Raw genomic sequence first — 11857 nt, 5'->3', positions numbered from 1 at the left:
CAATAACTAGCGTCAACAACACGTTGAGAGAACAAGAAGCACATGAAGGTTGATGAAGACGGTGTGGTGACCAAGTCAAAGCGAGCAGGATGCTGGTGCAAGTGACAAAGGGCCCCGAGAAGTAAGACCAGGAGAGACTTGCTGGTGGTCAAGATCACGGGATGAGGTGACACATGTCAACATTGGAAGACTTGCTTAGGATGTAACAATGCGATAGGGAGTCACGCTTTGAAAAGTGTGCAAGCCGTTTTCGCAGTTTGGCCTCAAAACTGTGGGAAGGATGGATGTGCATGGCACCATCGTGTTGAGTCAAGACAAAGCAAAGAGATGAAGATGTCAGGAACATTGGATTAAAGAAGAAAAAGTTGGACGAAAATACCCCTAGTGGGGGGTAGGGTGCATTGGAAGATAAGGGCTATTGTGATTGTGGGAATTGGGATCACAATACAGTAAATGAGTATATAGTGGAACTGGAATTCATTGTTCCATTACACCAAAGGGACTTGGTATTTATAGTCATACCCTAACCACCCAACTCTATATTACATGGGTACCCCTGTCTATCAGGATATTCTCATAATATCCTCGGGGTATTACAGTCATTGTACTAGTACAGGACGTACAAACATGGGATTTTTACATTTATGTCCCTATAGCTATCTTCAATCAATGAGACCTTCGACACACCGGGCCTTCATTCACGTGGTCGCTACTACCTTCGAGCCTTGGCAACCGATCCTTCGAATCTTCTTCGGGCTTTGTTCCTTTGGGCTCTAATGCAGGCTTCGTGCCTTCAAGCTCCTCGCTCCGCATCGGCTGAAACTTCAGGCCTAGCTGACTCCTTTAGTGGTCTTTGACTTCCTGGAGGTTTAACCTTTGGGTTGCGCTCCTTGACCACCCTTCGAATCCATACCTGTGACCAAAGTAGCCCAACGGAAGTGCTAGCATCATCGGTCGCTTCCTATCTTTGGGGTTGGCTGAGGCCGGCCGAAGTCAAGGAGGGTCAACGTGGTACCAATCCCCCAACAGGGGAATTTTTGGAAAATGTCCCAAATGGGCTATAAATAGAGGGGGTTGGTTCTAGGGTCTCCTTGAGCCTCTAGAGAGTCATTTGATTTAGGTAGAGAGAGGAGAGGAAGAGAGAAGAGAGATGGGTGATTAGGCTAGGTGTTGAGTTGCTTTTGGGGTGTTCATGGTGAGTTCTTGAGTAAACCTATCTATGTGATCCTACATCTTGACTCATCTTGAAGTAATGGAAGAGCAAACTAGTGTAAGTGCTTGTCTCAATATCTCGTACCTCCCGTTCTAGTTTACTCCCTCTATCAGTTCCCTTGCAAGTTTTTGAGAATATTTTTTTGGATTTCTTTGGATTTCCCGATGTAAGTTGTTCTCTTTGTAGATCCATGATGTGGATGATCATATGTTTATGAACTTGCTGTGAATTCACGAGTTCAAAGTGTTTTGGTTGAGTTTTTGGTGATTTTTGTTTTCCTCCTTGTGTTGCGATTTTTCATGAATTATTATGAGTATCCAAGGTTCTAAGAATGAGAATATATTTTGAATGATATTGGGTCAATCTATTTCACGAGCACCACAAATTTAGAGTTCTTGCGCTTGTTCATCCCTCACCCTGGTTTCTCAAAAAAAAAATATGTAATGATTTCTTGATCTTTTGGGATAAATTTTTTTTGCTGATTCTCCATGTCTAGATGTATCTCTGTTTCAAAATTCATTGAATTTGGAGGTCCTTTGATGGGATTTCACCTTTGGATTTTGTTAGCCTAAGAGAGTTTCTGTTGTGTTTTCTATGTGGCTAGGAGTCAGAGCGCCAAGTGTAGCGGTCAAACCGCCAAGGCCTGTGATCAGATCATCAAGGAGACAAAGTTTCAAATATCTTTTGTTCCCCTCTCTGTGAGACCGGACCGAATCACGGTCAGCCGCCGGAGTGTATGCATTTGTTCCTCTTGTGTTCTTGCTTCCGCTTTGCATCAAGACTTTTGTAGCATTGTTTCTAGGGTTAGTAGTTTTTTAGGAACTATGTGATCTTATCCAAATTAGAAGAGAAGTGTGTTGGATGATAATTATAAAAGACCATCCAAAATTTGGTCCACCCTCTAATTGCCTTGGTCGCTCCTTCATTCCATTAAATTTATGTGGCATGACTAATGGATCAAACAGGCAACTCATTCATGTGGCATGACTAAATTTGCCCGGTAAACTACTCGGGCTCCCCATGGTTTAGTAAAAGGGAGGGGATGTTTTCTCTTCATCGAGCAACAATATTGCATTGACTTAAATCACATTCCTCTACAGATAAACCAAGCAGGCCCACTATTTTCGAGCCTGGCATGCCATCTCTCTCCTGTTAATTTTCCTCAACTAAAAGGTACAATATCAGGTATTGACAACTATCAGACACTGCAGAACTGATCAAACTTGAGCTTGGGCTTGGAGTATTGAGAACTTAGTATCCCTGCCGCCACAACGGCATTGGCAGCCTCTGTGAGGTGCACGCCATCCCAGCTGACGAACTTTGAGCCGTCGTGGCAGGCCATCACATCAGGAGACTGGCAGCCCTTGTTGAAATCATAGTTGTAGGGAGGCCCGCCATACCCACAGCATGTCATCAGCGGCTTGTCAAAGCCTGAAGAACAGAAATGTTAAGCGAGTGACCAAAGCTTTCTGAAAGATCTGGTTGTGTGTGCGTATGATTGGAAACTTAATATGTTTGTTTGCTCACCATATTTCGTGTGGTTGGCAACAAGATCATACTTGATGGGGAACAGATCGGTGTAGACTATCGTCGCATCTTTCATCTGCGTGCTCAGCTGATCGCAGAGGCTGCTCAGCGCTGCGTTGAACGCAACTGCAGCTCTGTTGTAGGTCTCGAGGCAGCCATTCTGATCAAGATCGCTGTCGTTTTTCCTCGGTATGGCGAGCTTCTGAGGCAGGCAACCAAGAGCCCCTGTCCCGTGTATCCAAAAGTTTCGGCTCCCGTTGCTATATAGAGTCTGAATTTTGATGATACAATACAGGAATTTTTATTTTTTTAAAATGAAAAGAATACAGAGATTGATTGTGTGGCTTAGCTTATAACTTGTAGGTCAAGCAGGCACAAGAAATTACTGATGAATTTATCGGTTTCTTATGACACGTAGCAAATTTATGTCTTAGCAACACATGTGTAATTGTGACTGCTTGCGGTGGTCAATTAGAAAATATTTGTCGAAATCATATATACCAGAAGATAAAAAAAAAGGAAACTTTACCTGAACAGCATCCTGGATCTCAGCAAGTATAGGTGGGAGTTTCGCAAGAACTTGTTCATAAGGCAAGGAGGACAGAAGAGCGTTTACATCATTCTGTCCTATATCTATCATATATAGGGCATTTTGGAATCCTTGTTCATCAATTGGACCACTCAGACCTGCATTTAACAAATAGAAAAGCCAGTAAATTTACAGTGAACTGTTTAGTTAAAGCCCTTAGGCCCTGTACATACAACGGGTTTTTCATCTTTGTTCCATTTGAATTAACTGATTCAAGGGAAAGGGGATGATCAACATTCAACAAACCTTGATCGATGAGTTCCAAGGATCTATCTTTGAAGTACAAGAACTGCTGGACTTGTATGTGCAACGCAAATCGAACATCTCGTGGTAGTGTTGCTGCTCCGGCAATGGCGAAATTTGCACCGTTGCTGTAATTGGAACCCAATGCCTTCAGATACGGGCTCAAATAGCTTATGTTCAAGCTTTCACCTGGATGAAACACAATGTTAGCAAGCCAACAACAATTTCTAACGTTAACCAGTGCTTCTCATGGACATGTACATGGAAGAGATACATCAAATTCCAGAGCATCCACATCCTTCAAACCCCACCACCACCAAACCTGCCCATGGACATGGTAACGAGCAGCCACATCCTTTTCTTCCTCTTGCACAGATCTAAAATGGCCGAGCCTCTGCTTCGTGTGGCCACGAACGCCACTTGGCCATATCTGTATTAAGTGTATCAACTAGTATCTTATATAGATGCAACACACTAAGTGTCATTAATTTCGATTTCTCTGCTCTTCCATGTTGCACATCATTTCTATTGTTTTCTACCGTTCGATCATGAGCTCCCAATGCCATCTATCCATCCATGTGTTACCCTCCCCCACCCCCATCCGTTTCCCAAGTTGGCGTCGAATGGAACAGCCCAACAGGTGCGCGTTGCTCCTCCCCTCGCATCCTCGCTGCCCCCTCGCCCCCCTACTCCTCAGTCCTCCTCGCTTCCTGGCTCCAGCCATCCGCCGCCCCGCTAGCCCCTCCTGTCCATGCCGCCCAATCTCCACTGCTCGTCGTCTCATCCACTTCCGCTGTCTCCTCCCTGCCGTGCTTCCCCCTCGACGTTTCTGACGTTTCGTGTCGCGATCGTCTGATGCTTTGCAGGAATCTCCTTCAGCCAGTCGTCCTTGGCCCTGCGTTATGTAACTGGATGGTCTAGAAGACAGTCCTTGGCCCTGCGTTATGTAACTGGATGTTCTAGAAGACAGTGGCTCACTGATTTAGGAGTATGTTCAGAGATGAATGATGTGCTTGAGACCCAAAATCTTCAAAATTTGCTACCGATATTTCCTTTCTATAAAATTGATGTTTTATGCGTTTTCTTCTCACCAATAGGTGCTGTGTTTCAAGTCATTTTGTCCTCACTAATTGTTACTCATGATGGAAACGCTACAGGCAAAACTAGACCGTAAGCTCCCTTTTCGTTTCCCTGTTTTTATATCCAAAGTGAACTCCATGGTCTAAGATTACCCTTACACTTTTCGATCAGAACATAGTCAGTTGGGGATACAATTTTGTTTATTAATTTCATTGCAAGGTTTTGTGTTTCACTTCCAATTGTTTTCTGTTGTTCAAGCTTCTTTATATGATACAACTATCATTCCGTGAAGCTGGAGTACAATTTGAATAATGAGTTATGCCTGATCACATAATATCCATTAGAAACCATAATCTCATGTTTCAACAACCTATCATATATTTTCTTTCTCACATAGCATAGTTTGTTGTTCACTTAGTTCCCACTTGCAATTCCCACTGCAATGGAGAATTCACCCAGTATGAGAGTACAAATGGGTGCCACATAGGCACATACTTACAATACTACATCTGTTCTTTTTTACTTGACGTTTTTTATATTTCACGGTCTTCGAGATGTGACTTTGACCCCTACTTTTCAATAACTTTATATTTAGATATAACAATAAAAATATGATATTATGGAAGTATTTCTAATGACAAATCCAATGATATAATTTCCATATGACAAATCTATATAGATTCAAACATAATAAAGGTCAAACTTTAGAAAGGTTGATGGCACAGATTCTAGAATGTCAAGTAGAAAAGAACGGATTTAGTATCAAATAGTGTTATACTACCTGCAAATAATTGTTAGATGGTATTGTGTGATATGGCTGCCAAGGTTGGCAAGTTTGCACCCAGACTATCATAATTCATACACTTAATACAGAAACTAAAACTTTAACAGAAACAATTGTACCTCTGAATTCTAAAAATTCTTACATGTTAGGCATCTGGAACAGCATGCAGTCTATTTGGGCTTATTCAGTAAACTTAATATTCTCCTCCACTAGAAGTGTTTCATGAACTCTAATCAGTATGGAAGAACTTATGGAGATTATAAGATTAAGCTGTAGCAGGATGGTTTAGTGGAGAAGATTAGATCTGGCCATACCACCATTTCATTGGCAAGGCTTACGGACTCAGGAAAACCATAAGTAATATTCAGTTTCTTAAAAAAAGAGTATCTTGAAACAGTTACCCCTTTCTTTAGATAAATTAGCTTCTATAGGAAGTTAATACCACCCCTGTTTTTAGTATAGGAAGTTAAGCCCTCCAAGGTTAAGGTGGAAAACATCCTACACTGTAACTTAAAATTTAAACGTCAAAACTCAACCCCGGAAGAGATCTTACTCCTTTCATGCATGCATATTTGACGCTTTGGACATCAACAAGGTTCTCAAAATGTAACTTTGGCCATTAGTTCCTATTGCAATATGTTACAAAAATCTAACGACATCATAATGTTATGAAATATTTTCAAGACAATTATAGCCCGTACAACTCTCGCACGTCAAGTCTCTACATCTATAGAGATATTGATAGACCATACTACATACAAACAGCACTTAGTTTATACTCAAGGGTACAACTCTTTTTAAAAAAACGAATACTCAAGGGTGTAACAACAAATGCAGCCGACGGCATTTGCAGCAGTTGCACTGCCCCATTCGAAAGGCAAGCACAAGTATTGAATACTCACTTGAAAAAGCTGTTGCATTTAGTATCATCAATCTTTGCCCATCCTTGCAAAGTCTGGGCATGATGAACTCTCGTTACGCGCGCACCGACACAAGCAACGACCAACATTAATAGTTGGAAATGTAGATAGACATAGACGGAGAGAGGTAAGAGATTCTACCTCTCCCGTGTCCAAAGAAAGAACAGCTGGGGCAGAGGCTGTTGAGAACAGCTGGGGCAGAGGCTGTTGTGGCAATGAATATGTTCAGAAGGACAGGAGACTAAATGAACTTACTAATGGAGGGAGTTGAACCAGCTAAGGTACTAGTCTACGAGTAGAGTACTACACTGTTGTTCACATGACAGGCCTTGCTGAAATATGACACTGTAGACACAAGGAAAGTGTCCTTGCTGAAATCTGCAACTTCTAAGGACAACAGTTTATGGCTTCTGATAAATGTCAGTCACTGTAGCCTTTGTAGCTAGAAACTCCTTTATGGCTTCTGATAAATGTCAGTGAGTTCACAAGAGCTTGTAGCTAGAAACTCCTTTTTGCGCATGTACAAATAATGTAAAATAATTGTTATTTATTCAAAAGAAGTTTGTGTTCCATGTAGCAAAATACAGATTTTATTGAAGGGGGAAACAGAGATGATGAAATACAGAATCTTGAAGAGTGCTGGTTTAGGGATTGAATAGGAATGGGTGGACTCACAGAGGAAGTCGATGGTGAGGCGGCCGTCACAGAACCGTCCGGTGGGGCGGCGGAAGAAGGCGCGGCCCTCCGGCGGCGTGAGGTGCCACCCCATGGCCGCCGCCATGCCACCCGTGTCCGAGTTGGAGTCCCCGAAGTTGAACACCACCGGCCGCGCGCCGGGCCTGCAGCTGAACCCAGAGGCCGCCGCGGCAGCCGGCAGCGCGAGCGTCGACACTGCAAGCGCCAGCGCTACCACCGCGCCCGCTGCCGACATTGACGACCATGGCGCTGTGGCCGCTTGACCTCTGTCCATGGCACGTGACGACTGACGTGCAGCTCAGAGTTGGACGCGGTGTCTCCCACTGGTACCGGATGCCGTGTGTGGGTGGGATCATGAGGTGTCGGGGTATATATGCTGGTATGTGGTGGGGATGGGGCGGATGAGAGCGGAGTACCATTTATGAATGACACTCCGAACCTCATGTAGGCGCGTGGAAAGGAGTTCACGGACATTGTGAGAGTAGTAAAAACTCACTTCAGTTTTGAACTGCATATAGAAGTATTTTTTAAAATTAAGGGGCTTTATTCCCCGGTCTCATCCACGAAGAGATAGATGCATGTTCTGAGTATCAAGCTCCATAAATTCAGTTTAACTTCTGCATATATATATAAGCTGTTTGATGTAGATCTAATAGCCTGTAAAATTGACTGCAAAGAGAAGAAAGTTGAAATTAGACACTCCTCAAGGTAAAAATTCATACAATTAATGAATTGTAGAGCAACCACGCTCTTTCAGAAGAGGTCCTTTATATCACCATGCATGCGCTTGACCACCATTGAGAAATCCAGTTGAAACAAGAGGCTCGAGGAAAAGGTTTAGGAGGAAAGGGTAGTTCTGCCATACCAACTTAGTTTCTCGATGATGTTATTAGCATAACAACCGATACACCATAGGTAATAGGTTGATCCAACCCAAACCCCTTGTACTAGGGTTGGCTCTTTAAGGTTCTCCCTTTAACACCAACTGTAGATAGGAACCAGATATTACCATAGATTGCCACATGGCAATCGGATCTAAAGCTTCATGCCAGATTGTATCTCATCAATCTACTAGAAAGTGTCTATGATGAGACATTAATGGCCAACGATTTATAAGTTGTTCGTGAGACCACATATCAGAAATGGATAATCACTAGGAACAGTCTGTGATGACACTCATATGCATCACCTCATGCAATAGTAACCGTCTGACAGACCATATGGCATATAGTTGCTAGGATGAATCGTTGGCTTTTTATGACATATCTCAAATGGTTTTAGACAATAATCATCATATTTGATATGCGTGGAGGAAAAAAAATGTCGTCCACCTCCCACCACTAGCTCAGGACCAGGGCCACCATGGATGAGGAGGTAGGGACGGGTCCATCGTCGCTAAATCACAGTCACTATTTTTGACCTCATACGGTCGTCGCCAAATCTTGCACGAATCATGTACACATAGTCGGCATGAAGGCTACCATCACAGCCATTGGCATACATGCCAAGAAAATAAGAAAAAAATAAAACAGCACCGGCATTGATCTGCACATCATCATCGATCTGCACGCTGCCATAGTCGGGCAGCCGCACCAGCCTTCTTCCTCCTCGGTGTGCCACCGCAACGGCCACCATGCCCTCCTTCGTCCTTGGCTCACGGTATCGGCTTCTTCCCCTATGTCGTTTTCCGATCATGCACGAACAACGGCTGCCTCAAAGCTGTGCCTCTACCTCCTCATGTGCTAGATCCGGTCGCACCGGATTCGCATGGCCGCACTTGCTGTCGACGTCGCTAGCATGCGTGTCGCCTTCCCTGACTCTTGTCGAGGACGGACAGGGGTGAGTCATCGTTGTTGAGGAGTCAGGGTAGAGGACGGTGGGCTACAAGGTGGAAGTCTTAGAGGAGGCCTGGTAGCGAGATGAAAATTGGGAGGGAATGGAGTTGAAAATTGGGAGGGGATGAAGATGAAAATTAGGAGGGGAAATTAGGCTATTTTGTCTAGGCCATGAAACCCTAACCCTAAAAGGACATATCGTAGTTAGTTCTTAATGAGAACTGACTGTAATATCTAACATCATAGTAATTTTTTCTCTCAAGAACCAACTGCCATATCTTCGATACCCTATTTTTTGTTTACAATCTTTCAAGCATACATTGAACTCATGCATTCTGCTATCCATAATTTCATACACAGTGCACATTTCATAGCTAATAAGTTAAATATATATTGCACATTTTGCATATTGGTTAATACTATAACACAACAAGACAAAATACGTCTGGTGCCCGTGAAGCCTAAGTGAAGACGGGCTAGCATCGATGCACTACCTACATTTCTTTTCTATTACATGCACAACCTGCATGTTACTAAGTACTAGCTGCATTAGTACTATTTATTACAGCTTCCTCCTCTTCGAGACCACAATATCCTCATCATTGTCATCATTGGTTCACATCAGCTGGGACCAAAACGGGTTGTTAAGCTCCTCCGAATAGTCTTTATCGTAGTCTTCGTCCCCCTTGAGCTCATCCTCCTCGTACTCCTCATCATTGTATCCCTCATCGTCATCGCCCTTCTCCTCAGGCTCCTCATCATTTCCATGATCATCGATGACATCGACATTGCACAGATCCACCTCTTCCTCGGGGTCCAACTCCTCTTCCTTGGATTTGGGCACCTCCTTGGGGTCCTAGTCCTCTGTGACTCATCATCATACACAATCTCGATGAAGAGAACCACCACCCAGTTGGCATCAGCATCTTCATCGCGGTTGGACAAAAGCATAGACGACAACAACCTGAGCAGCGACGCTAGTAGCAGTGGCAATGGCGGTGAAGGGGTAAGCAGATAGGGCGACGAGGATGAGGAGGCCATAGCATAAATTCAAGGGCAAAGTGAGAGAGTGATGAAAAAACCTAATTTGCTTTCTCCAATGCGCGCGAATATATAGCACGAAGTGTCGTTCACTCAACTTCCTGACTATTCATATTCTAGTTGGTTCCACATGAAAACCGATTGTTTTCATTACCATAATGCGGTTGGCTTGCCTGAAAAAGCGTCTAGAAAAGCATTGTAGTTGATTCGTATTAAAAGATGTCTACAGTATTGTTACATATCGCAGATGGTTCTAAAGATGAAACATCTTGCATTATGTTAGGGATGGTTTGTTCAATAGAACTGTCTACGATTTTCATGCATACTGGGCTATTTTTTCCCATGCTCCCTAGAGCTATCGTCAGACTATTCACTTTAAGAACCATGTGCCTTATCCAATTCGTATTCGTTTTTGTTTTGCGTCTAGAGTGTCTCGTTAGATATGTGGTGTTCTGTAGTAGTGGAGGGATTCAAATCAAACCTAAATGGGAATGACATGAACTTAATTAAGGGTGTGACAACGGGATGTGAGAGAAATAATAAAAACCCGTGATTGGTGTGAAGGCTAGGGAATATATGCTTATGAAAAATTTCAAGAAAGAGTCATCTCGTTTCCTTACTTGTTTGTTCTTTTAAATTTATTCACTTCGAAGGTTGGTGCTACACTAGGTTTGCATGATTACCTCTGACAAAAGACACCCTTCAATGAGAAGAAACTTAGGGCGACAATCTTTCAAATGGAGCATAATAAAGCCCAAGGTCCATATGACTTCCTAGTTGAATTATATCAAGTGCTATGGGAGGTTATCAAGGAAGATTTAATGCACTTTTTCATGAGTTCTATCAAGGATAGAACCCCTTTTAGCCTCAACTTTGGGATCTTTACTCTACTTCCAAAGGTCGATAATGCATCAAAATACAAGAATGTCATCCAATATGTCTAGTTAATCAACTTTAAGATACTCACTAAAGTTACAATTAACATGATTAGGGGTTACCGAAAAGGTGGTATGTCCAACACAAACGGCATTCATGCCTGGTGGCAACATTATGGAAGGCATTATAATCCTGGATGAGATCATTCATGAAATGCAGAAGAAGAAGAACCTAAATGGGTGATTTTAAAAATTGATTTCAAAAAGACCTATGACCAAGTAAAATGGTCTTTCTTACAATAGACAACCAGTTCTTTGAAACCGACTGGTCAAGGTTTTTTGAACCATGGCCTTTTTTAGTAATGCTAGGTCCAAGGCAGACAACAAAACTGATGTTGGACCGTAAGCTGATCCTGCCATCCTGGCGACGATGGCTCGGCGTGGCAACTAATATGATTGTTTTTCACTTGTATCAAAAGTGTGGCCAGTTAACTAGTACAGGTGGAAATGTTACACATGCACTCCATCAGTTTCTTGATCAAATGAATCTCACAATATGTATTAATAAGGGGCCAGCTATTTTTATTTATTGTGAGAATTTCTAGGCTTTTATCTGTATTTCTAGCATCTCTAAAGGTTTGGTCATCTTCTGTTATTATATAATAATCTAGTCACCTCCACCAAACTAGAAAGCTACATTGGACTCCGCGATCGTTTTCTTTCATTTCATTTTCTTCCTTATTCCCTTATATGTTCCTATTTCATTTATTTTCTCTCATCTCCAATAGTTTCCTTTCGAAGAGATTCGTGAAGTGAAAGGAGAGAATCCCGTCCCGAACGTAACTTAGAAATCTATTCGTGACAATAACCGTGAAAAAAAAATGTTGAAGTGCTGAAAGGAACGAAAATCGTTTCATAAAAAAATTCTAAACCCTGATAGAAATCGATTGGGATGGTCTCAAACTAGCCGTGCCATCGTGACGAAGATAATGGCTCGGCGTGCTAAGTAATACGATTATTTGTCATCTGTAGCCAAGTGCTGCCACTTAACAGC

General features: G+C 42.6%; 1 protein-coding gene across 1 annotated transcript; it reads right to left on the bottom strand.

Annotated features, from left to right (window-relative positions):
* Nucleotides 1–1702: 1702 nt before the first annotated feature.
* On the bottom strand, nt 1703–7412 carry LOC133911581 (GDSL esterase/lipase At1g09390-like). The gene is made up of 5 exons (XM_062353879.1): nt 7032–7412; nt 3576–3761; nt 3270–3427; nt 2741–3011; nt 1703–2644 (listed from the first exon to the last, which is right to left on the bottom strand). The coding sequence occupies exons 1-5, from the start codon at nt 7324–7326 to the stop codon at nt 2412–2414; spliced, it is 1143 nt and encodes a 380-aa protein (XP_062209863.1). The 5' UTR covers nt 7327–7412; the 3' UTR covers nt 1703–2411.
* Nucleotides 7413–11857: the final 4445 nt, after the last annotated feature.

Source organism: Phragmites australis, chromosome 1 (genome assembly GCF_958298935.1).
Source record: "Phragmites australis chromosome 1, lpPhrAust1.1, whole genome shotgun sequence".
Classification (NCBI taxonomy): domain Eukaryota; kingdom Viridiplantae; phylum Streptophyta; class Magnoliopsida; order Poales; family Poaceae; genus Phragmites; species Phragmites australis.
The sequence above is the reverse complement of the archived record's forward strand: the minus strand, read 5'-3'. Positions and strand labels throughout refer to the sequence as shown.

Coding starts and splice junctions, on each gene's coding strand:
- LOC133911581 (XM_062353879.1), bottom strand. CDS start 7,326: ATGGACAGAGGTCAAGCGGCCACAGCGCCATGGTCGTCAATGTCGGCA. Junction 3,762..7,031: donor CCTCACCATCGACTTCCTCT/GTGAGTCCACCC, acceptor TGTTTCATCCAG/GTGAAAGCTTGAACATAAGC. Junction 3,012..3,269: donor AGATCCAGGATGCTGTTCAG/GTAAAGTTTCCT, acceptor ATCAAAATTCAG/ACTCTATATAGCAACGGGAG.